This window comes from Siphateles boraxobius, unplaced genomic scaffold (genome assembly GCF_051911475.1).
Source record: "Siphateles boraxobius isolate OS27281-9 unplaced genomic scaffold, OSU_SipBor_1 77, whole genome shotgun sequence".
In the NCBI taxonomy this organism is placed as follows: Eukaryota; Metazoa; Chordata; class Actinopteri; order Cypriniformes; family Leuciscidae; genus Siphateles; species Siphateles boraxobius.
In genome coordinates this window covers 17,364,716-17,387,657 of record NW_027509205.1, presented here as the reverse complement: position 1 = coordinate 17,387,657, position 22,942 = coordinate 17,364,716, and the positions used below count along the sequence as shown (strand labels likewise).

The 22,942-nt window shown below is 38.6% G+C and overlaps 1 protein-coding gene across 2 annotated transcripts in view; it reads right to left on the bottom strand.

The window, feature by feature from the left end:
- The window catches only part of plekhg5b (pleckstrin homology domain containing, family G (with RhoGef domain) member 5b), a 70,305-nt gene extending 47,563 nt beyond the window's left edge, over positions 1–22,742 (bottom strand). The window contains exons 1-3 of one of the 2 annotated variants that reach the window (XM_077218708.1): positions 22,462–22,742; positions 21,360–21,533; positions 2,841–2,917 (exon numbers count right to left, since the gene is read on the bottom strand). In XM_077218708.1, coding sequence (XP_077074823.1) covers positions 2,841–2,917; positions 21,360–21,441 — 159 coding nt within the window. In that variant the 5' untranslated portion in view covers positions 21,442–21,533; positions 22,462–22,742. Of the gene's footprint in view, positions 1–2,840; positions 2,918–9,003; positions 9,785–21,359; positions 21,534–22,461 lie in introns of those variants that run through there. The other variant, XM_077218707.1, reaches the window with a different exon arrangement.
- Between the last annotated feature and the right edge of the window lie 200 nt (positions 22,743–22,942).

Below are 22,942 nucleotides of genomic sequence, written 5' to 3'. Positions count from 1 at the left end.
CAAAGGTAGTGGATAGAAGGGTAAGATGTGCCAGTGGAGTGGGTAAGCTGTGTCACCCTGTTGATCTAAAATTTAGAAAGGGCCAATGATGCAAAGCTGCCTGTGATTGAAAGATGCAAATGAGAAAATTAAGCGTTTACTGTTTTTGTAATTAGTACTATGTTTGCATATCAAAATACTTTCTACGATGCAGGAAAAAGACTTTCAAACGGAGTTATTCAGGTCTAAAAATAAATATATGAAAAATTATTTACTTATGCATAAAACGATGTACATTATTTCTAAGTGGCTCAGCTATAGTTAGTTTTTGCATCAAAATGCAAGAAATACAAATAGAGCAAATACTATTACAAACTTTAGAAAATGTCTCAATACAATAAGATATTCTGAATGTTAAATATTTCCTAGGGTGTTTCTGGCTCGTTATAGATGCTTTCTAATTTTAGCTTAGAAATATAATTAAATAATATTTCAGATAATTAAATAAGAATATATATATATATATATATATATATATATATATATATATATATATATATATATATATATATATATATATATATATATATATAAAATAATGAATAATAATAATAATACAGAAGATTGGTATCAGAAAGATTTTTTCAAAAGATTCAACAAGGACACATTAAATTAACCAAAAATGACAGTTACTATTCAATTCAAAGATACCTAAAAAGGGTTCACAACTCAGTTCAGCATTAATAATAATAATAATAATAATAAATGTTTCTAGAGCAGCAAATTAGAATGATTTCTGAAGGACCATGTGACTCTGAAGGGTAGTTGTAATTACTGGAGTAATGATGCTGAAAATTCAGCTTTGATCACAGGAATAAATTACATTTTAAAATATGAAGAAAATTGTTTTGTTTTGATCTATTTAAAACCAATTTACTGATCCCAAACTTTTAAACAATATATCACCCAAAACGAGGAGTCACAACAAGCCATAAACAATCACGTTACAAGACAAGCTAAAGAAATGAAGACATAGCATGTCAGCGAGGAGATGACCAGTAATAAAAACAATGGAGGCACAGAGGGAGGTGAAGGTGACAATGAGACTAGAAACATTTCTCCCTCATGCACGTTTCTCTGTAATCTCCTTACATAACCAGAGCCTGTGACCTCGGGGCGCTGACGCCAGGCGAGCACAATCACCATGGAGGTTTTCCTACAGGACGACCCCCTACAGCGGTCCTGGTCACATAATCATTAATCCAGAGCCCTCGTGTGCTCACTTATACACACAAACACGCTGGAGAACGGCACGCACAGACATCACATTACAGGCGGACCTCAGGCTTTTGCATGAATGGAGAGTGATTTACAACTGTTTTTAAAGAATGATTAGGTGAGACTTAGCAAGCTTCAACTGGTAACAGCTCTCTGGTTTGATTCTCGTCTTCTCTCAAAATAAAATGAGCTCAACACTCTAGCAAGAAGTAGAAAGTAACAAACATTAATTAAATAAATCAGAGTAAGAAGGGAATAAACAGCTCATCTGCTTTGACAAACTGAAGGACATAAACTTAATGCTGACCATTAAGGGGTTAACTGTACACTTCTGCAGAATATTTTCCCATAAAGTTCACTTATAACGCTAGTTTTTGCTTAGTAATTTATTTTATCATGAACATTTTATTATTAATTAAGTATAGAGATGGATGGACGGATATATAGACAGAGATAGATTATATATATATATAGATAGATATTTTTTTGTGATTATTTTTTACTAATAACATTTTTAAATATTTATGTATGTGTACACACACACACACACACACACACACACACGTACATATTTTAAAACTTTTATTAATCAATTAAATTCATTAATATTTTATAATGTTATTAATAAAATGAAAAAATATAACTATATTTAAATGAAAGTTAAATACATTTTAATTAAAGCTAAATTAAGTTTAAAATAAATATTAAAATATTATATTTCTTTAAATAAACTATTTTAAAAAATGCATTTCATATCTTAAAGATTTTTTTCAAGGAATTAATGTTTTATTTAGCATTGCATTTTCTATTTTCTAATTAATGCTGTTCCTTTTAACTTCCTATTCATCAAAGAATCATAAAAAAAATCAAAAGGGCGCAATTGTTTTCAACATTGATAATGATAATAATAATAAATGCTTCTTGAGCAGTAAATCAGCATATCAGAATGATTTCTAAAGGATCACGTGACACTGAAGACTGAACATTCTGCAGAAATTCCAAAATAAAACAGTTATTCAAAACTATAATAATATTTCACAATATTAAAGTTTTTACTGTATTTTTGATATAGTGAGGCATCTTAGTGAGGCATTTTTCAGATACAACAAAAAAACCTTACCAACCACAAACTTTTGAGAGAAATTCTGTCTTTCTATGAAAACATCTGTTAAATGGAACAGAGTACCACACTCTTTTAGCTACAATTATATGAAAGCTTTAATCAAATCACTAAGAATATCTAACAAATAAACACAAAATAGTTTCTTGTCACCGTTACACCAAAACCTGCTGCATAACGTCCCCCTCAACACAATAACAGTCGTCTAACTAATTCCCAACAGTCCCAACTATGATTCCCAAAGCACACAGAAAGTTATCAAAGCATTCCTGAGAGTTGACTTGTGTTCCCTGCTCTCCTCTGTGTCAGACAGCATCAGCTTATGAGAGGGAATTCATTTCACAGTCCGGTGGCCAGAGAGACGACCTCATATCCCAGCATGCCTCTCTCTGATCCTCTAAACCACGAGAAGGCGAGATCTCGCAGCGGTCTTCAGGACGGGTGTCTGGTGTGCTGCTCTTACCTTTGAGGCGTGACGGCGCTCGGTGCAGTCTGGATGCTGGCACACTACACACTCCTCTTCCTGAGCCGGCTTCTCGTCTGCAACAGTAAATCACACACAGATACACATTAAAACACCTTATAGAACCAGCGGTAAACGTGTACATTTTCTTAAAAAAAAAAAAAAACCACAGTGCAAGTGTCGCCACCACATTGCCAGGATGTTGCTAAGCGGTCGCTAATGTATTCACAGTGTTTACAGAGTTTCTACACACTTGCAAGAGTATTTTGGATTGATACTATAAGGTTGCTAAGGTCTTATGGGAGGTTGCTAGGGTGTTGTGGTGTTCTTTTGTTTGTTTAACTTTCCAGAAGTTGAAAATCACAAGTCAGATCATTTAAAGTTTGTTCGAGTTTTTAAAGAAAGACTAAAAATAAGAAAAATGATGCGCTAGTGTCACCACCATATTTGCCAGTGTGTCGCTAAACGGATTGATGCTATAAAGGTTGTTTACGTGTTATGAGTGGTTGCTAGGGTGTTGTTGTTGTTGTTTTTTTTCAAAAAGCAAAACACAACAAAACAAAACAAAAACTAACTCAAACAAAAAAGTAAAACAAAAAATGACAGGTCCTAAATACTAAGAGTATATATAGTGCAATAAATGGACAGACAGAGGAACTTTAACAGGACAGGGAAGACAACAACAACGTAGTACAAAATAAGAGACAACATAAACAAGATGTAATATCACTTTCCCTTCATTCTTGACTGGATAAACAGGTGTTTCTTATTAGCGCAGTGTAAAAATAAAACAACTGACCACACTTTAAACATTCATTTTATGAGTACTAATCATTTCATATGTTTTAATATCTGTGTGTCTGTATGTAGATGGGAACTTCAGGACACATTTGCAAGCACTCCTCTGTAGAAGTCGATCCAACAAAAACAAAAAAATTATGAACATCTTTTCCATCTGGAGAAATTTTGCTTTAAATGTGTAAGTAATATGCCAGCAATATGCCTCAGTATCAGATCCTAGACCAATGGTTCCCAAACTGAGGAACGCGTAGGCTACAGATGGGGTTCGCAAACAAAATGCTTGGTTTTGCAGTTAATTTAATTCTACACAAATAAAAAACATTAAAACCGAGCATGTATTTTTAACAGGCAAAATGTAACTTCTAGTGTAAAAATAAGAAAATAGTAGTGCTGTAAAAGGTCAAAACATGACATCCAGTCAAATTGCCTCATCTATCGCGGTAAAAACTGACTTCATCCACACAAGCAGCATGCATATAATAGGCTGCATGCAGAGTATGCCGCCTTAGCAAATCACACTACATTACTGCCTTTTTTATGACAATGTCCCTTTGTAAAAGTGTTTTTTTAAGCATACTACCATGCAGAACAAGTATAGATACAGACTGTGCATAGATATTAATTATACGAGCAAGAATACTTTTTTACCGAACACATCGTTGTGCGCATAGACATGATGTCTATGGTTGTTCGTCTCCAAGTAACACACAGTGGTGTTTCATTAAATGAATCAGGAGAGTCAGTGATTCAATGAACCATTCGCAAATACAGCCACTGGCTTCATTACTGAATGAATGAATCAATGACTCGATGACTCGCGCATTAAAACAGTGATTGCTGCCACCTAACTGGCGGCTTTAGTTTAATATTTAAAAGTATTCTCTTGGTTTTTACCATTATTTCATATTTTTGTATTATCTAAAACATCTCTTAACTTTATAATATGCCATTGTAATTGCATTCACTCTGAGCAGTTAAACTGTGTAAATGCATCTAGATGCAGCTTGAGTCACTGCAGTGCAAAGGTGACTTTTCTTGATACTGATTTCATTTGATTGAAATGATTGATTTAGCTTAATTTATTGCTTTATTTGTTATATTAATTAAATTAATGGGATTTTAAGAATTTAACATAAAACATGACACATACATTTAATAGGGTTAGAAAAACTTTGCCTTCATTTATAATGTTAAAACAAATGCATCTGAAAAATCAGTTTCATCGTGACTGCAGTCTAAGTGAAAGAGGGGATATTAAAGAAGGATACACATGCAGAAGGATATTAAATGCCTCAGTTTGGGAACCACTGCTTTAGACTGAATCAGAAACTTGTGACGAAACCTAAAAGTATGTGACACACACCAGTGTCTGACCACAGCACCAGCTGCCCGCGCTGGCAAACCAGTTTATAGAATTTCAGGGAAGCATCACTATTCCTCATATTTATGGTTTCCAAACACTTGGGTGATAAAAAAATCTGCAGATGTTAAAAGTAAAACAGGTGAAAAAAAGCATAGTACTTAGCTCTGCAAAAAATTGATAAAATACAAAATATAAAAAATAAACAATAAATAGAAAGTCAAATGAAATAAAACAAAAATATGAAACAAAAAGAAAATTAAATTTCAAGAGGGCACAAAAAGATGAAACTGAAATATTACACGAGATTTGATAATCTTTGATAAAAGACAGTAGGCCCTACATGTTTAGCTTAGCGCAGGATGCTAGTAATAGGTGGTAAAAGTCTGATACAGCAGTATTCTTCTCTTTAATTATCTCTTTAACTTCCTCATGTTCCTTTCCTTCACACACACACACACACACACACACACACACACACACACACACACACGCACACGCACGCGCACGCACACGCACACACACGCACACGCACAAACGCACACACACGCACTCTATCCCTTTCTCTTCCTCTCTGTTTAACATGGATAGGAATGTCTGCAGTTCATTTTGGTGTTGATTGTGTTGACATTGAAACGCATAAATCCGAGTCTGAGGATGTAAACAGCTCCGGGTAGAATGTCACAGGTTGCCATCTCGTAATCACGGTAATTACGACACGATGGTGAATGCAGCATAAGCTTGTTGTTTTGGTTGAGGAGAATCTGCAAACGACAGCTGCTGTTTGTTTGTGGCTCTCAGTGACTGTCTGTCTACAACTTTGCATAGCCTCATGGAACGCGCTGATGACGTGGTGTCTGCGCGAGCAGGGTGCGCGGAGGTATGGAAATACACATGCTGATAGGCGGGACAAAAATCGTATCGGACTGAATGCAATGATTGGAAGAAACATTTTTGGTCCTGAGACTTTCACAAAAGATATACAAGTTTATATTTATAACACTTCTATTATTGATTGCTGTCAGGATGTGAAAAAGTTTCAACCAGTATACCAAAAAATTGCCTACCCTACCTTTAAGAATGTAAAATATAAAATGAATAATAAGTATAATATATATATGAATAAAATAAATTGAGTAATACAAAATATTTAATAAAATACAAAGTAATAATAGAAAATGAAACAACTAATTTTTAGAAATAATAATAAAACCAACAACAATGGTACAATAGTATGAGTTTATATAATAATAATAATAATAATAATACTAAACATTATTACTACTAATAATAATGTATTAATATAATCAGTATTATTATTATGGAAAAATATTGCACAATTTAAAAAGAAAAAAAACAAGACTTGACAATCTTACAATGTTATATAAAATATGCAAAATATAAAATGATTAATAACCAAAATAAATAAATAAAAATGTAGGCCATTAAAAAACAATCTATGTTCATAGAACAAACCATTCAGGCAGGACAAGCCACATACTTTGGACCGTGACATACTAGACCCCCAACCCAAAGTACGAGCATTACAAATAGTAAAGCTTGTCTTAGCAAGCACTTCTAATAATCATACAAATCAGTGATCCATATAACAAAGGCGTACAGTTCCCAACCGACAATCCCACAACCCCACAACCTTATCATAATCTTCCTCAAAAAAGACCACACAGTAAGGCCCTGACCTTAACTGTACCATGTTAGCCATGTATAGGCAGAGAAGAGGTTTCTAGGAGATTTCTAAGAGTATGTTTACGTATCGCTTTTGTGCAGGCTTTTAACAAGGAATTTGAGGAATGCCTTAGATCAGTGTTGAATTTATCCCTCTGTCCTGTACTACTGAGGCAACTGGCACACTACTGGAACTGCTGTGTGATTGCCTCGTTCTCATGCTTCGCTCTGAAGGCTAAACCTCCTCGTCAGCCGGAGACGCTGGAGAGAGTTATGTAACGCGAGGCGTCTACTAGAAGACATATGGTGGACGGCAGCAGTCTGCCAAGGTACGAGGTGTTTCGCTTGACTGTCAGAGATACAGCCAACTGCTGCATCCCCACATGGGAAAATAAAAGGGTTTAAAACTATACGGTGAACAGGATCTCATTGATTACATATTAAACTGACTTTTGGCTAATGCATCAGAAATGCATCTCTACCGTATACAAACTGCTTACAAATGCAAAACAAAGAACAAAAAGCATATTTTCTATAGTCCTGGTCCACTTTGCGTTCACTTTTTTTTTAACATTGAACCCAAATTATCCAGAACCCAAATGCATAGGGATATGTTCACAACCTAATTGGTCGGTTTTTATGATGTAGCTATATTTCGTGACGGAACTTATCAAACATCCAAAACAATGCTGTATGCTGGGCTAAATGCGCTCGCTGTATGTGCATAGCCTACATATGGTGCTTCCTTTTCCAATGCATTAGATATTAGAGATATATAGAGATATTGCTAAACAGCAAAACTGCATTTGCAACCTGAACCGATTTAGAATTGTGGCCACAATATGCTTTAATATCAGATATTAATGCAAAAGCACATTTGTAGAATAAAAATAAATAATTATGAAGTCTACAAAAAAAAAAGAGTTTAAAATAAGAGTCACATTATGAGAGATTTTCTTTATATAACTCGTCATATTGTGTGAAATAAAAGTTATATAGTTGCAAATGTCACATTGTGAAATATAAAGTCACAAATTTAAAATATAATCATGATCTCAGATTATGAGAACGTCACATTTGCGAGAAATAGAACTTAAAATTCTTTGAGGCAAAAATCGGCTTCCATATCAAAGTAATTTTGTATTCTGTAAAAAAAATTTGACCAAGACTCTTTTAGCGGAAAACCATATGTAAAAAAAAAAATCATTTTTATTGCATTGTCAATGTCAACCAAAATTTTAGTTTGTACGTGTATGCCTATTTTAATTAGACAGTCAAATTGAATAAGAAACGTTTGAGATGATAAACATTTTCTGTACTAAGTTTCAAAAATTGTCTGCTTAAACTAAAATGAGCAATAAGCACATTTCAGTTATTTATCAGCAATTATTTATCATTATTTAGACAGCACGTCCATGCCTCCAGCCATACTGCTTCTTACACAACATGCAGAAAATCTTGACACACACTTGAATCTCGAGGACATACAGTAATAAGACCATTTTAAAGGCACCAGTAGAGCTAATCTTACAGCAATGTTCTTTATAAGATGAATGCATAATCCACTATGAGTTTCTGACATTTTCCCATCACCGCTATTACCTCAAACACCAAATTGAGCCATGACCCACCATTATAATCCCCTAGACTAATTACGGCATTCGAGGGGACAAGTATGCACTTAGAAATGCAGTACACTCCTCTTCTGTAGGCCGCAGTGGCCAGAGCGGCTCTCAGTAATGGATCAGCCTTAATTACAGGTCTTATGAATGGAAGACATCAAAGAAGAGACTCAGTGTTAAAGCTTTCCATCTCCAGATGAGTGTCCCAAATGTTCCGGAAGAAATTTAGATTGCATAAGTTGTGAGACAAACAAATAAAGCACTGAGGAGGACTGAATGATAGGCTAAAGAAAAACAGTGTGTCCATTTTCATCATATACTATTATTATTAGCATAGGTATAAGGGCAAGAGTACTGAAGATTATGGAGGTGGCAGTAATGATTGACCGTAACACATTTTTCAAAAACTTCAAAACACACAAATCGAAGGCAGCAAGCATACAAAGTTAACAAGAAGTGTGGAAAGGTCTTATGATGAAAAACAGCTTAATGTAGCGCTACAGATAACAGGAAACAATGCAGTGGTCAAAGCCATAGTGTATCGGATGCATAGATACATGAACTAGGGATGCAACAATATTAAAATTCTAAAATTTAAGCAAGTACCATCTGAGATGAAAATGTACTAAAGATGACAACTCATGGTTAGTGTCTAAAGAGTTAGGGTATTTTGGGAAAGTGGATCCAGTCTTACCATTAACATCATGGATGACATCCAGTGGGGACGACCAAGAGTACCGTTCCACCCCACGCTGTGTCAAAAAAGATGGTAGTGTCTCGAGCTCATATGCTCCCCGTTTCCTCCAGTAAAAGAACATTGTGAAAGACGAGGCTGTAAACGTTAATTGTGAAAGTAAGCACCCCGCTAACTGAAGGCTACTTTAAAAGGAAACAAAACCAACTCGTACAATAAATAAACACTCGACATCTAACGAGTCATCTTGATGTCCACCTCTGATGTGCCCTTAACTGGATATAGTCAATCTCAAACAATTCGCCATAAAGCAAGCACCTGCAGTTACCTCATCTTCCCTAACAATTAAACCTTTCTTTGATCCCGTTTCATGAGTTCCAACCCATAAAAGTGTGCAACTAGGCATGCCAAAACCGGACCTACATTCCAAACCCGAGGAAATCCTGGCAACCATTTCACAGCATCCCAATGTAACTCATGACAATAAATCTCAATTGAGAATGTATGGCTGGTTCCTCGCTTCTTAAATTGTGGATCTCACCACAGAATCTTGCAGTACGCCAAGACGGGAACACCTAAAATTCCCTTACACCTTGGCAAGAACAATCAAATTAAAGTCTTCCTAATTTGCTTGATGTCTTTACAAAAATGTCTCATCTCTTTTGAGAAGTTGATGGTGCTTCTTCTTCAACTTCAAGTCATATGTTCCTTGGTTTCTTCACTCTACAATCAGTATTACCCAGTCTGCAAGGAACAGGCACATTGGTGTCAAAGTCTGTGCAAGCAGTTTGGGCAAAGAGGCCTGGTTGTCAGAGGGTGTTCAACCCACACTACCAGACAAATGTTGTATTCATACTGGGGTGAAGTGCATGCTGGGATTGACAGACTAGGCCAATACCTTCCAGTATTTGAGAAACAAAGATCCCTTGCAAACCCCTCCTACACAGACAGTGAACTTTGTCTATGATTTGCACAAACAATAAAAGCCAGACATTTCTGCATTGATTACAGCCCTGGTCCTCCTTTTCTGAGATTTATGCGTTATGAATGCCGTGTGACTACAACAATGTCAGCTGTTTCCGTGGATGGACACCAGCAGTGGCTCCTGATAAGATATCCGCTCTACATGTCAAGTCAACATGACATCATTTCAAACGTGGCATTTCCTAAGCGTTAAAGGAACACATTGGAAACCTCTTTTTGTAATAAGATGGCTTCAGTTATCCTGCAGAGAAGAATTACTGTGAGAACGTACCATGCAAGAGTCATAATAGGGGAGGGACGATGTTGCACAGCAATTCAAATGTCCAATTTTGGGATAAGAAATTAGAGGGTACGGCTGGGGCAGACTTACTCTTGGAGTCTGGCTTTGCAGACATATGGTAGTAATCCAGAACCTGGCTTTGAAATTGCAGCTTTTTTATATGAACAGGCCGCTCAGGCAGCTGTAGAACGAGACGCAACAAGCAGACTTCAGACAATGAATCTGAGATTTTTCCTCTGCAACTTCAGATTCATTTTTAAACTCAAACAGAGGGCATAAATATTTTGGGTTAGCATATAAAGTGTCCTTACGTAATAGAGTTTGAGTACAGACATGTGACCGAAAGGCAGAATGAGTGTGTGCATCAGGAGTGAGTTTTCCAAGCCTCAATGGTGTTGACAGGTGGAGAGCAGTTTGATACTCTGGTTGCAAAAGTAGTGGAAAACAGAGACACCTATATTTAGATTGAACGGCCACGTCATATGCTATACTTAACCCTTAAATACTAGAAATGCTATTATAATATTTCAAAATTTGCAACACAACAACAAACTGAAGATGTAAAATGAAGACAATTCATTTTTTTTATTTGGGCTAGTAAACAATCACCTAATAGCAACCAAATAGCATAAAAAAGCAATATCTAAAAATTCACATAGAAATACATGGATGGAAACCCAGCTATTGACAATCGTCGAGGACAATTTGTCTGCAAGTAATGTGTGGTTACTACACATGAAAAACAACCCATCTAGATAGCCAGACTTTACCTCTCACTGGGTGGACAGCCATGAAAATGACTGATATGCCTTTCACTCAAAATCCCTTAATTGTTACTGTAACAGCACAGGGGTATTTAGTATGTAATGAAAAGCTATACCGTCTGTACACTCAGTACACAAGCAGATATTACTGCTCATCCTTGGCAGAGACGTGGTCATTAACACGAGGCTGAGATCCGCCTAAATGGTCTTAAGCTGGGTGGGGGAAGATGTTCAGTAGTAGTCAGCGTGGGACAAAGTGATGGCATGAACTCTTGTTAAAGGGCCCTTTTAATCTACCGTAATCTGCACACGGATGAGAGGGTGACAAGCGGGCTATTCCTATAATGAACTGAGCATAAAGCCAAGAAACCAAGAGCTGCAGGAGTTACAATAGAGCTACACAGTCAATTGCTTAGTCACAATCTAGAAACGACTAGAAATATAAACATTGAAAAAAAACACACATAGCTCTGACTCTAAACTCCTTTTAAAGATGTTTGCTGCATTTATGTGTTGTCCAAATTATTGTAATTATCAGGAGATGATATAATTGAAATTCAAACTGATTATTATCAGATTATATATATAACAGATTATTTGTTTATAAGGCAACTCTCATAACGCCAAAATCGACAATTATTTTTTTAATGGAACATTGCAGTATTTATAATAGATTATTTATCCGTACACATCTTTTTTTATTTATATGCCCTCGTAATTTTTAATCAAAATATCTTGCAGTAACATCTCTTCTCCGATGGCGTGTTTACTGGTGCGTGGGCGGGACAACCTGTCACTCACATGAGATCCACCAATAGCAATCCACAACCATCCAATCAATTCACCATGGACAAAATCAAGCCCCGCCCTACATTTTTTCTTGTTCGAGAAGCTGTTTCACTCGGATATACGTCACAATAGGGATGAAAAGACTGTTGCGACTTCTGTTTCATGTCGACCTCAAGACCAACAAAATACCTAATATATAATTCAATATTCTGTCATGATCCTGATTCTTTCTTTCTGTTTTCCCCTCTCTCTGTCTCCCCCTCGTGTTCACACACTCAGGTATTTACAGTTACACTTGCAGATTACTTCACCATTCATTACACGCACTTCATCCTTATCACCTCCAGCTGTATCTACTCTCCAATCATTATGCAATTATCCTGTTCACACCGGTTTCCTCTTTCCTCCTAATTGTGTATGCTTTTTCCTCCCCGGTTTTTTCCTGTCTTGTCGGCAGATTATTCAGACGTGTTACGTATGTCAGAGTTGCACTTTTGCCCTATCGAACCTGTCTTGTCCTGTCCTGTTCTGTGCTCACGCTCCTTGAGCTATCTACCACCATAGAGATCTGTTACTAAGCTGTGCCTGTTGCAGAGTACCTGTTTGCGGTCTTCCACCTTCGTCGCTTTCTGGGATCTCTGATCACCTGTGAGTTTCCGCGCTGACTGGCTCCGCTTTCATCTCTCCAACTATCATCAATCTGCCGTGCTGTCAGCACGAAGAGTTTGTTACTACTGACTGCCAATTGCCCCCTAAGGCTTTTTATGTTTGCTTACTTGTTTCATGCCTACCTGGACAGCACCTTTTCTGTTCATTAAAGACTGTTTGCTGCTATTTCGCTATTGGGTTTTCTTTCATCATCCATTACAGAATAATCTGGCCAAGATGGACCCAGCGAGCGGCAATCGTTTCCAAGCGGCAGTTAAACTCCAGGGTGCCATGCTGGGACGGCATGAGGAAGAACTCTCCGCTGCCAGACAGACCGTCGAGTCCTTAGCTCCTCGAGTGTCGACGCTCTCCTCAAGGATTCACCAACAACATCATGAGGCACTCACCATCCAGGATCACCGCGAGACACCAGAGCCACGGATCAATAACCTTCCGTGTTACTCGGGTGAGCCCACTCAGTGCCGGGCTTTACTGACTCAATGTGAGGTTGTTTTTTCTCTCCAGCCATCCACATATGCCTCTGATCGAGCAAGAGTCGCTTACGTTACCTTACAGCAGCTAACTGGGAAGGTGAAACTGACCGTGTGTCTAGTTTTTCTTGTTTCAAGTCCGAGATGATCTGTGTTTTCGACCGTTCCACCTAAGGGGAAGAGGCCTCCCGAAGGCTTTCCTCGCTTCGCCAAGGCAAACGCTCTGCGGCGGATTTTTCCATCGAGTTTCGCACTCTCGCGATCACTAGCGGATGGAACGAACCGGCATTAGCAGCCCGTTTCTTGGAGGGGCTCAATCCTGAATTAAAGGACGAGATCTTCGCTCGAGAGGTCCCTTCTCGTCTGGATGCTTTGATCGACATGGCCATTCGCTTGGAGAGACGCTTTGATCAGCGTCACCGGGCACGTCTCCTGGATTCTTCAAAGCAATCGTCTCTTACTTTCGTGCCTTCTACTGCCCCGGCGCCAGAGGCTATGCAGCTCGGAGGTTTACGCATTTCTACAAGAGAACGAGAACGAAGGATTACCAACCGTCTATGCATGTATTGTGCCTCACCTAATCACTTTGTTAATGCGTGCCCGGTAAAAGCCAACGCTCGCCAGTAAATGGAGGGCCACTGGCGAGCGCTTCTTCTCGGGACCCTCCGTCGAGGTCGTGTACCACTCTTCCCATTTCCCTTCGTTGGTCCGGTTCTTCGGTCACCTGCTCTGCCTTGATAGACTCTGGAGCGGAAGGGAATTTCGTCGACGAGGCGTGGGCTCAAGAACAAGGGATTCCCCTCATGGACTTAAGAGACTTCACCCCCCTTTTCGCTCTAGATGGCAGTTCACTTCCTCGGATACAGAGGAGGACTATTCCTCTCTCACTAACTGTTTCTGGAAATCACAAAGAGACTATTTTTTTATATTTTTTGTTCCCCTTACAGTCCTATTGTTTTAGGACACCCTTGGTTGGTCCAACATAATCCACAGATTAATTGGTCAAATAATTCTGTTTCATCTTGGAAGCTATCGTGTCATGTTAAGTTTTAACCTCTGCTATTCCTCATGTATCCTCTGTTTCTGTTTCTCAAGAAGGACCGGGTAATTTGTCTGGTGTACCGGAGGAGTATCCCGACTTGCAAGAGGTATTCAGTCGGTCCCGGGCCAACTCTCTCCCTCCTCATCGACCGTACGACTGTGGCAGTGATCTTCTTCCGGGCACTATGCCACCTCGAGGTAGACTCTATTCTTTATCGGCGCCCGAACGCGAAGCACTTGAGAATTATCTCTCTGAGTGTCTTAATGCGGATACTATTGTTCCGTCTTTGTCTCCGGCCGGCGCAGGTTTTTTCTTTGTCAAGAAGACAGACATCTCTTTGCGTCCCTGCATCGATTACAGGGGGCTGAATGAGGTCACTGTCAAGAACCGTTACCCCTTGCCTTTGATGTCTTCAGCCTTTGAACTATTGCAGGGAGCAAAGATTTTCACTAAACTTGACCTTCGCAATGCTTACCATCTTGTGCGTATCAAGGAGGGTGACAAATGGAAGACCGCATTTAACACGCCCATCGTCGAGGTCGACGCCTCGGAGGTGGGGGTCGGGGCTGTCCTTTCCCAGCGCTCATCAGCTGATGGGAAGGTACACCCCTGTGCGTTCTATTCGCATCGTCTCTCTTCCGCGGAGCGCAATTATGATGTCGGGAACCGAGAACTGCTCGCCATACGTTTGGCATTGGGTGAGTGGCGTCAGTGGTTGGAGGGGTCCTCGGTTCCTTTCATTGTTTGGACAGACCACCGAAATCTCGAATACATTCGCTCAGCCAAGAGATTGAACGCTCGTCAGGCACGTTGGGCTCTGTTTTTTACGCGCTTTGATTTTACGATTTCATATCGACCCGGATCAAAGAATATAAAACCTTACGCGCTCTCCCGTCTCTTCGACTCCTCAATTCCTGTCTCCACTCAGGTGGAGATCATCCCCTCTAGTCTCGTGATGGGCTCGGCTGTCTGGGGAATCGAGAAGTTAGTTAAAGGGGTCATGACATGAGAAACCAAATTTGCCTTGATCTTTTGGTATATAAGAGATCTATGTACTATTAAAACTTCCTGCAAGTTTCATAGCTTAAGACGTCCTCCCAATTATAAACAAAGCATTTATTTAATCAAGCTCTAAATACAGCTGGTTCTAGATCCATGGTATGAAGTGACATCACGGTGCGAAGTGACGTACCAGTCGTTTGCATATGACCGCCTCCAGCGCAAGACAACTACGCCTCATTTCGCATCATCGCATGCGTTGTCGTGCAGCGAGTGGGTCTGTTTACAAGATGACTGCGATGCTACGCAGATGTGCTGTTCCTGTTTGAGTCTTTGAATACGCTGCCGAATGATCCAGACGTCAGGGAAAACAGTCGGATGCAGTTTATTTGCAGCATATGCAGCCCGCCAAAGCTTAATTTGAACTGTATCTACTCTCCAATCATTATCTAATTATCCTGTTCACACCGGTTTCCTCTTTCCTCCTAATTGTGTATGCTTTTTCTTCCCCGGTTTTCTCCTGTCTTGACGCCAGATTATTCAGACGTGTTACGTATGTCAGAGTTGCACTTTTGCCCTATCGAACCTGTCTTGTCCTGTCCTGTGCTCACGCTCCTTGAGCTATCTACGACCATAGAGATCTGTTACTAAGCTGTGCCTGTTGCAGAGTACCTGTTTGCTGTCTTCCACCTTCGTCGCTTTCTGGGATCTCTGATCACCTGTGAGTTTCCGCGCTGACTGGCTCTGCTTTCATCTCTCCAACTATCATCAATCTGCCGTGCTGTCAGGACGGAGAGTTTGTTACTACTGACTGCCAATTGCCCCCTAAGGCTTTTTATGTTTGCTTACTTGTTTCTTGCCTACCTGGACAGCACCTTTTCTGTTCATTAAAGACTGTTTGCTGCTATTTCGCTATTGGGTTTTCTTTCATCATCCATTACATATTCTCTCAAATATAAAAAAAACACAAGCGGTAACAATGACTGTAATTAAATCAAACTAAAAAGTACGAAATTAGCTTTACCTGTTAAAGCCATGCATGCCATGTTTTTGTTTCATGATGTCACAACTGTCAACTTTTTTTGTTTCCAACTAGTAATTATGAGATAAAAATGAGAATGTCGTTGGAATAGTATGCATTATGTATGCACAGTATGAATTAATGCACAAAGGTCAATGTGTTATGTTACCTGTCAGCCCTAATAACCCAGCTGAAAAATTATAAAACTGGTTTGCTGGTCTTAACCAGTTTATGCTGGTCTCTTAGCCAGGCCAACACCCTTCTGAAACCAACCAAAGGCTGGAAGACCAATTTAGATCAGCTTAGGCTGGTTTCAGAAGGGTTTTTTTTCAGCAGGGAAACTTACTGTTATGTAGGGGTGGGCAATCTGATGATTTTATATCATGATCGATTTTGAAGACACCATAATCTACAAAATTAGCCCATGATTTACTCACCCTGAACATCCTAGGAGTATATGACAGTCTTCTTTCAGACAAAAAAACAATCAGAGTTATATTAAAAAATGTCTTGGCTCTTCCAAGCTTGATAATGGTAGTTAATGGCTGTATGACTTTGGAAGTCCATTAAAGCGCATCTATTCATGATTAAAGTGCTCGACACGGCTCTGCAGGGGTTAATAAAGGCCTTCAGAAGTGAAGCGATGCGGTCGTGTAAGAAAAATATCCATATTTAAAACTTTATTGACTAAAATAACTAGCTTCTGCCAGACGGCCGTACGCATCAATTTATGCCAAAAGAGTAACCGTTGAACTTGACGCACAACGTAATGACGAACGGTTGCCCAGCCCTGTTTGTTTGAACCGCGTGAAGCGTCAACTGCCGTCATTACGTTGAGCTTGGAAGAGCCAGGACATTTTTTTAATATAACTCAGATTGTATGCGTCTGAAAGAAGAATGTCATATACACCTAGGATGGCTTCAGGGTGAGTAAAATGGGCTAATTATTTTTATTTTTGGGTGAACTATCCCTTTAAGCAGTTCAAAGAGATTGTGATCTTTTATGTCTTTGTAATAATGTTAAAATACAGCAATGACCGCCTACTAGAAGGCTGTGCTGATTGGCAAAATTATTCCATGCGTCTCAATCATGTGTCTTTCATGCATGGTGATCTATTTGAAGAACAATTCAACAGCAGTAGGGCTATGCGTTAAATCAAATTTTAGTTTCAGTATCGATTTTGACTTCCAAGTGCAACGATTATGAAAAAATGATATTCAAAATAAAATTATCATTGAGCGCAAGCCATTCCTTTAAATCGGTGTGCTTTCGCCCCTCCTTGAAAGCCTGGACTTAACGTCCAAATCAATCAAATCATGTAACGTGACTGTCGTAAAATACAGGACATGCTTTATTTTAAAAAGAGTTATTAAAACCCATTAAACAGCGAAAGAGACTGATCCCCATGCGCTTTCTGTGTGCGAGCTGCGGGCTCGAGCCTAATGCAAATACCTACTGGTTTCCTTAATGTTAAACAAAAGACAAAGACAAAATCACTCACTGGTCTTGATTGAATAACTTTATAAAAGTAACAGATAAACGTGATAAACTTGTTTGCTTTGATCTAAAATATTACTAAAAAAAATCCTATATTTATTATTTAAGCCAAAGTCTTGCAGTGAAGTATGTAGAGCATACTAGTGAACATTTTCATTACTCATCTCAGCTGGGACCTAAATGAAGGAACACAAATTTCACCTTAGGGCTCCAACAGCGGCGCTTCAAAAAGACTGCAACTGCAAGTTCACGGCTAAATTACCGCTAACCTCATTTATTCAACGGGTCTAATAGCTGAACAAACACTTAAACCAAGGGCAGGATCTGGAGGAAGAACAATATGCTAATAGCACAGTCTTAAGCCTTTCTAGTGTGCGATAAAAGCAAGTTGAAAGCATGACAGAGTGAGGAAAGATGGGAAAGCTATAAGGCTGAGAGGGTTGTTGAACGGTGGAGGGAACGGCTAACAGCTGCGAGAGCCTGTTCATGAGTATTACATCATAGGACTTGAAAAGCTGATAGCAATAACCCTGCAGTGTGTTTTTGTGTGTATGTAGGGGGTTGCATTTGACTTTTGTAGTCATGCTAACAATACAGTCTCTCAAGTAAAGACTATAATCTATTACGTCCATGTGAGCTAAGATACCAGCGATATTTCATTACGTTTTTACTTTTGATCACTTTAATAAAATGCAACGCGGCTTTTGATTCAAACTAAGTGCTTGTGATTGAAGCAGTCAATTCGTTGACAATTAAATTGTCAGTGTCTGTGTAAAATGTCATTTTCATATGGTTTTAAACACTTTTTTTAGCATGAATAAGTATATATTTCACCCATTCAAAATTCAAAGTGCAATCAAAGTGCAATGGCAATGCTATGCAGTTGCTATGGAGTTCTGGTTGGTTGCTAGGTGGTTCCTTACTGCCCCCAAGAAAGAAAAAAAAAGCCAGATTCTCTATGATATTCTGGCTTCTAGATATTTCTGGGTCCGTCCTATAGTGTATGTATGGGAAGTTTTTACCAATTTGATCATCTGTCCACTGAAAATTAAGCCTCATCACTTACTGTACGTTCACACCGCCGCCGGCGAGAGCGGCAAAATTCGCTCTCGCCGCCCTGCCAGCGACGCCGTGGAAAGATTTGTGGACGCTCTGATGCTCTGACGTAGATTGAACGCGTGGTCATTTTTACAACTGTATTTAAAGGGGCCACAAAGCATCAATCATGTCGATCGTTATTTTTGCAGAAAATTGATCGATGGAAAAAACTTAATTATAGTGACATGTTTGCTAATGAAATCAACAAATTAAAAGCCATTTGTGTGGTGTGGCTTTTGTGTTCATGGTTAAGTGCTATTATAATTTACATTCCTGCTGAAAAAAAAGCGTTCTAGCACGAAAATATTGCCTATAAATAGTGTAGCGCACCTTCTTATCAAATTCAAATGATCAACCTCCTCTATTTTGCTTTGGGAACTAATGTGGTCGGAACCAAAGTTTACAGGACTGCGTTCTCTGGACTCCTCTCAAACGGAGCACTTCTATATTCCGATTGGTTGCCGCCGGTTGCCGCCGAACCGCGTCATTGCTTATTACCATAAAGTTGACCTGACTTCAACTCTCCTCACCGCTCTCACCGTCCAAGACGCGCCGCGCCGCTCTCGCCGGAGCTCGCCGCCGGCTCTCATTGAAAATGAATGACTTCCGGCCACTTTGACGCTCTCGCCGGCGGCGGTCTGAACGCACAGTTAGGGTACGCTTACATGTGCGATGTGCTAAAAACAGAATTTTTTTTCCTTTGCGTTTTTCACGTACAGATGACAAAGTTGTCAAAACAAACCCCAATCATACAGATCTACGAAAACGACTAAAAACGCTGTATTATTCATGCCAGCCCAGTAGTTGGCGATGTGACTTTGTAAAGAAACGCTACGCGCTTATAGACTGAACACCTAATACGCATGCGCATGACGTTACCGTTTTTACAAAATCTCTTTTTTTGTAGTTTTCATGGAGATGTTAACGGAATAGGTTTCCAAAACTTGCACTTTTTCAAAAGTTTGCGTTTTCAGGTCCCCAAAACGCCGTTGTCATGTAAATGAACGCCCAAAACAAATAAAAAAGATTTTCGTTTTTAGTTGAAAACGATGTTGTGTAAACGACCCCATGATCAACATGCAAAAGTCAAAGAAGAGTCAAACAGACAACAAAAACATGAATTAAGTTATAATTTAGTGATGACCTCTTTCATTTAGTAACTTTTAGAAAACCTGACTATCACTGGACGAACCAAATTTAGCTAAGAGAAACACAAACTGGTAAACAAATACCAATTGACACTTCAGATAATAAGATCAGATAATAAGATTAGTCTAAGTAGAAGGATTTGCCAGTGTTTGGGGCAAAGAATCAGCGGATGCAAGAGTAACCAACTTAAAACACAGTCTTACACTGTGATGCAATGAAAATTTTCAGGAAGCATTTCAAGGTATGAGACTTAAAGGGCAGTCAGTTGACATCATGTGTCCAAAATGAGGGAGGAAAAACACACCAGGTTGAACTGTGTTAAGATAAAATGACTAATCAAACTTGAGTGAGCCAGAAGCTCCTTCTCAGACAAGCCTTAAACACCAGATGCTTGGAGATTAAACCCATGTATTTCAGGGAGGATTTGAGTGGTCTGGTACACTGAGGGTAACTTGCAGCCCCCGCTGAGCTAGGAAGCCTCTGGCGTACTACACCACACTTTAGTTTGGGTTTCTATAAATAACCATTCGGACTGGAAGGCTAATCTTTTCGAGATTGCAGAAGTCAATATAATCAAGCAGGAAAATGTTTGGAAACAGCAAAAAAACGTCTAGGCCTATGCATGTCAGTTTGTTGACAGTGGTAGTATAGAATGGCCATCCCATCCAAAAACTCAAATAAAGTTCAAATAAATTACAATAAAAGCAAAAAAACATCTCTAAATTAATGTTTTTTTTATTCTATTGGACTTTTTGCTATGGATGCTTATGCATTTATGGTGCTGGCTAAGTCAAGCAATACTACTAATATAGCTACTTTTAGGGTTACTTTCACTTTTAGGCTTAGGAATATGACTTATTATTTTGGCGGATGATAAAATGGTTGAAAAAAGCCCTACAGATTTAGGCTACATTGAAGGAGTGACCTGAGCCATATATAGGGACCAGAATATCTTAAATATTTTGGCCAAGACCAGTAAGCAACAATGCACCTTTCTATCAGAATATATGCAAAACATATCATAAAATGCATAAAAATATCATCATTTTCAAATTTTATAAAGAAGAGGTCACTTAATTTGTCTGATTCGCAACCAATTAAACATTAAAATTACCTAATATGCAAATGATCTAAAATGATAATTACAATAAACTCAACTGGTAATTTAAATGCTGTAAACAGATAAGGGATTTGCTGTAACTCATTTTTATAATTCCACCGGACAAATAGGCTGCATCATACACAAACACACACAGGACCAATTGTAATTGCTTAATAATTTGGCACACAAACCCCAATCAATACTAAACTATGATCAGAGAGTGCATATGCTACATTGGTCACATATATAATATGTAATTCCTTTAATGTCAAACCATGACTATTGGCTGACTTGTTTATGGGATTTGAAGCAAAAATATCAATCGTTTGTTCAACTTAAAAAGTTATGCCGAAACATGTATATGCAAGACTGCCAAGACCGACCAATCAAAGTCATTCATATGTCAAATCATTAAGAGCTAACATTTTTCTTGAAATTTCAAAAACAGTTTGTTTACATTTCATAAAAGTCAGAGGAGTACACAAACTTACTGAGACGTAGCCGGATGCCAAGCCAACTTCTGGGAGGCGATTTGTGAAGACCTGGATGCAAAATCCACTTGTTGGGTACCATGATATGTGCCTTTACTCTACGTCCTTTGTGTTGAGGTAGAAATCCACACTTAAACAGCTGGTGGCGGGGTCACCAGCGGTCACATACGACTCCTGCCATGATGATTGGAGAATGAACATAACTTTTACTGCCAGGGGGATAGATCCCAGATGGGACACATCACCCAAATTTGGGTAAGCATCTAGGCTAAATGTCAATATCACGACCAGATTTGTGAAGTGAAGTTGGAATGAGATCTACAACACCCCTAGCAGTATTTATCTCTTTAATCAAACTAGGTTAACCTGAAGATATATACAATACAATTAATGTTAATGAACACTTTGTATCGAAGTTAGCTACAGTTTGCAGTTCACGCTGTTGCATCTGGTCGCACAGCAAAGCAAAATATAAATATATGTAGTATGTATACAAATATAAATATGTAATGCTAGTTTGGTTCTCTCTGGATATATTAAATTATTCAGAAAGACATTAAAGCATACAATTTGTGAATTAAATGAAATGCTGATATTTTTTGTCTGGTTTAAAGTTACAAATGTTAACATGGTGTGACTGTCCAGAAAATGTGAAGAAGAAGAAAAAAGTGGCAATAAAAAAGGCTTAAATACTGACAGAACAAATGTTGTTTATTAAGTAAATATTAAGTTTTCAATCATATTTTAAAAGTATACTTTTATATAAGAGTACTTTTATAACACTTGCCATTTCAGTCATTAAATCTTTTGTATAAAATCGTATAATAGTTTTTAAATGTTTGAAAACAATATATTTGCACTGCATGCAGATAATAAATGCAGACCCAGGTTTGCATAATAACAGGCCAGATTTGGCTGCATCTCCTTTGATCTTTCTCCAGTATTATGTTGCATTGTAATTTCAATGGCTCGGTAAGCGTGCATGCTGTTTACTTATGCATCTCAGCGATTAATACATTGACCACAACATGACCAATTCACCAATAAGATAAATTGATCGCATTCGATTAAGTGGTTGTATCGAAACTCACTCCTCACTAACCTGTTGCATCGTAAAGCTTCATGATCGAGCCTCGGAGAGAAAATAAGCTCGTCCATTCAGCAGCAGCAGGACTTCAAATTCACTTCAATGTCGCTTTCATCCCCGCAGAAAGGTGCCGAGTCTACCTCACCAGCTCTGGCTTGAGTAAATCCATGCTTGGTGAGACAGGACTGGTGATTATCAGCGTGAAAGTTTCTCGCTGCTTTGTCTGGGGCTGTTCCCTCTACTCTGTTTCAGCCATGGAAAGCGTTTCCCATTCATTCAAATCACCTAGTGAAGAGATCCCTGCAGTGCCTGGATTCAGCAGCTAGAGGCGCCGAAGAGAGATAGATCATTTTACCTCAATGTATTTGTCTTCCTGGCTCTTATTCGGTTTTTTTTTTACTCACTTTTTAGTTTCTTACTGAAATATTTTATGTCCCTATGCTAACCTGGATATACTATTTTGACATATTGTTTACAAAATCATGACTTTTTGTGA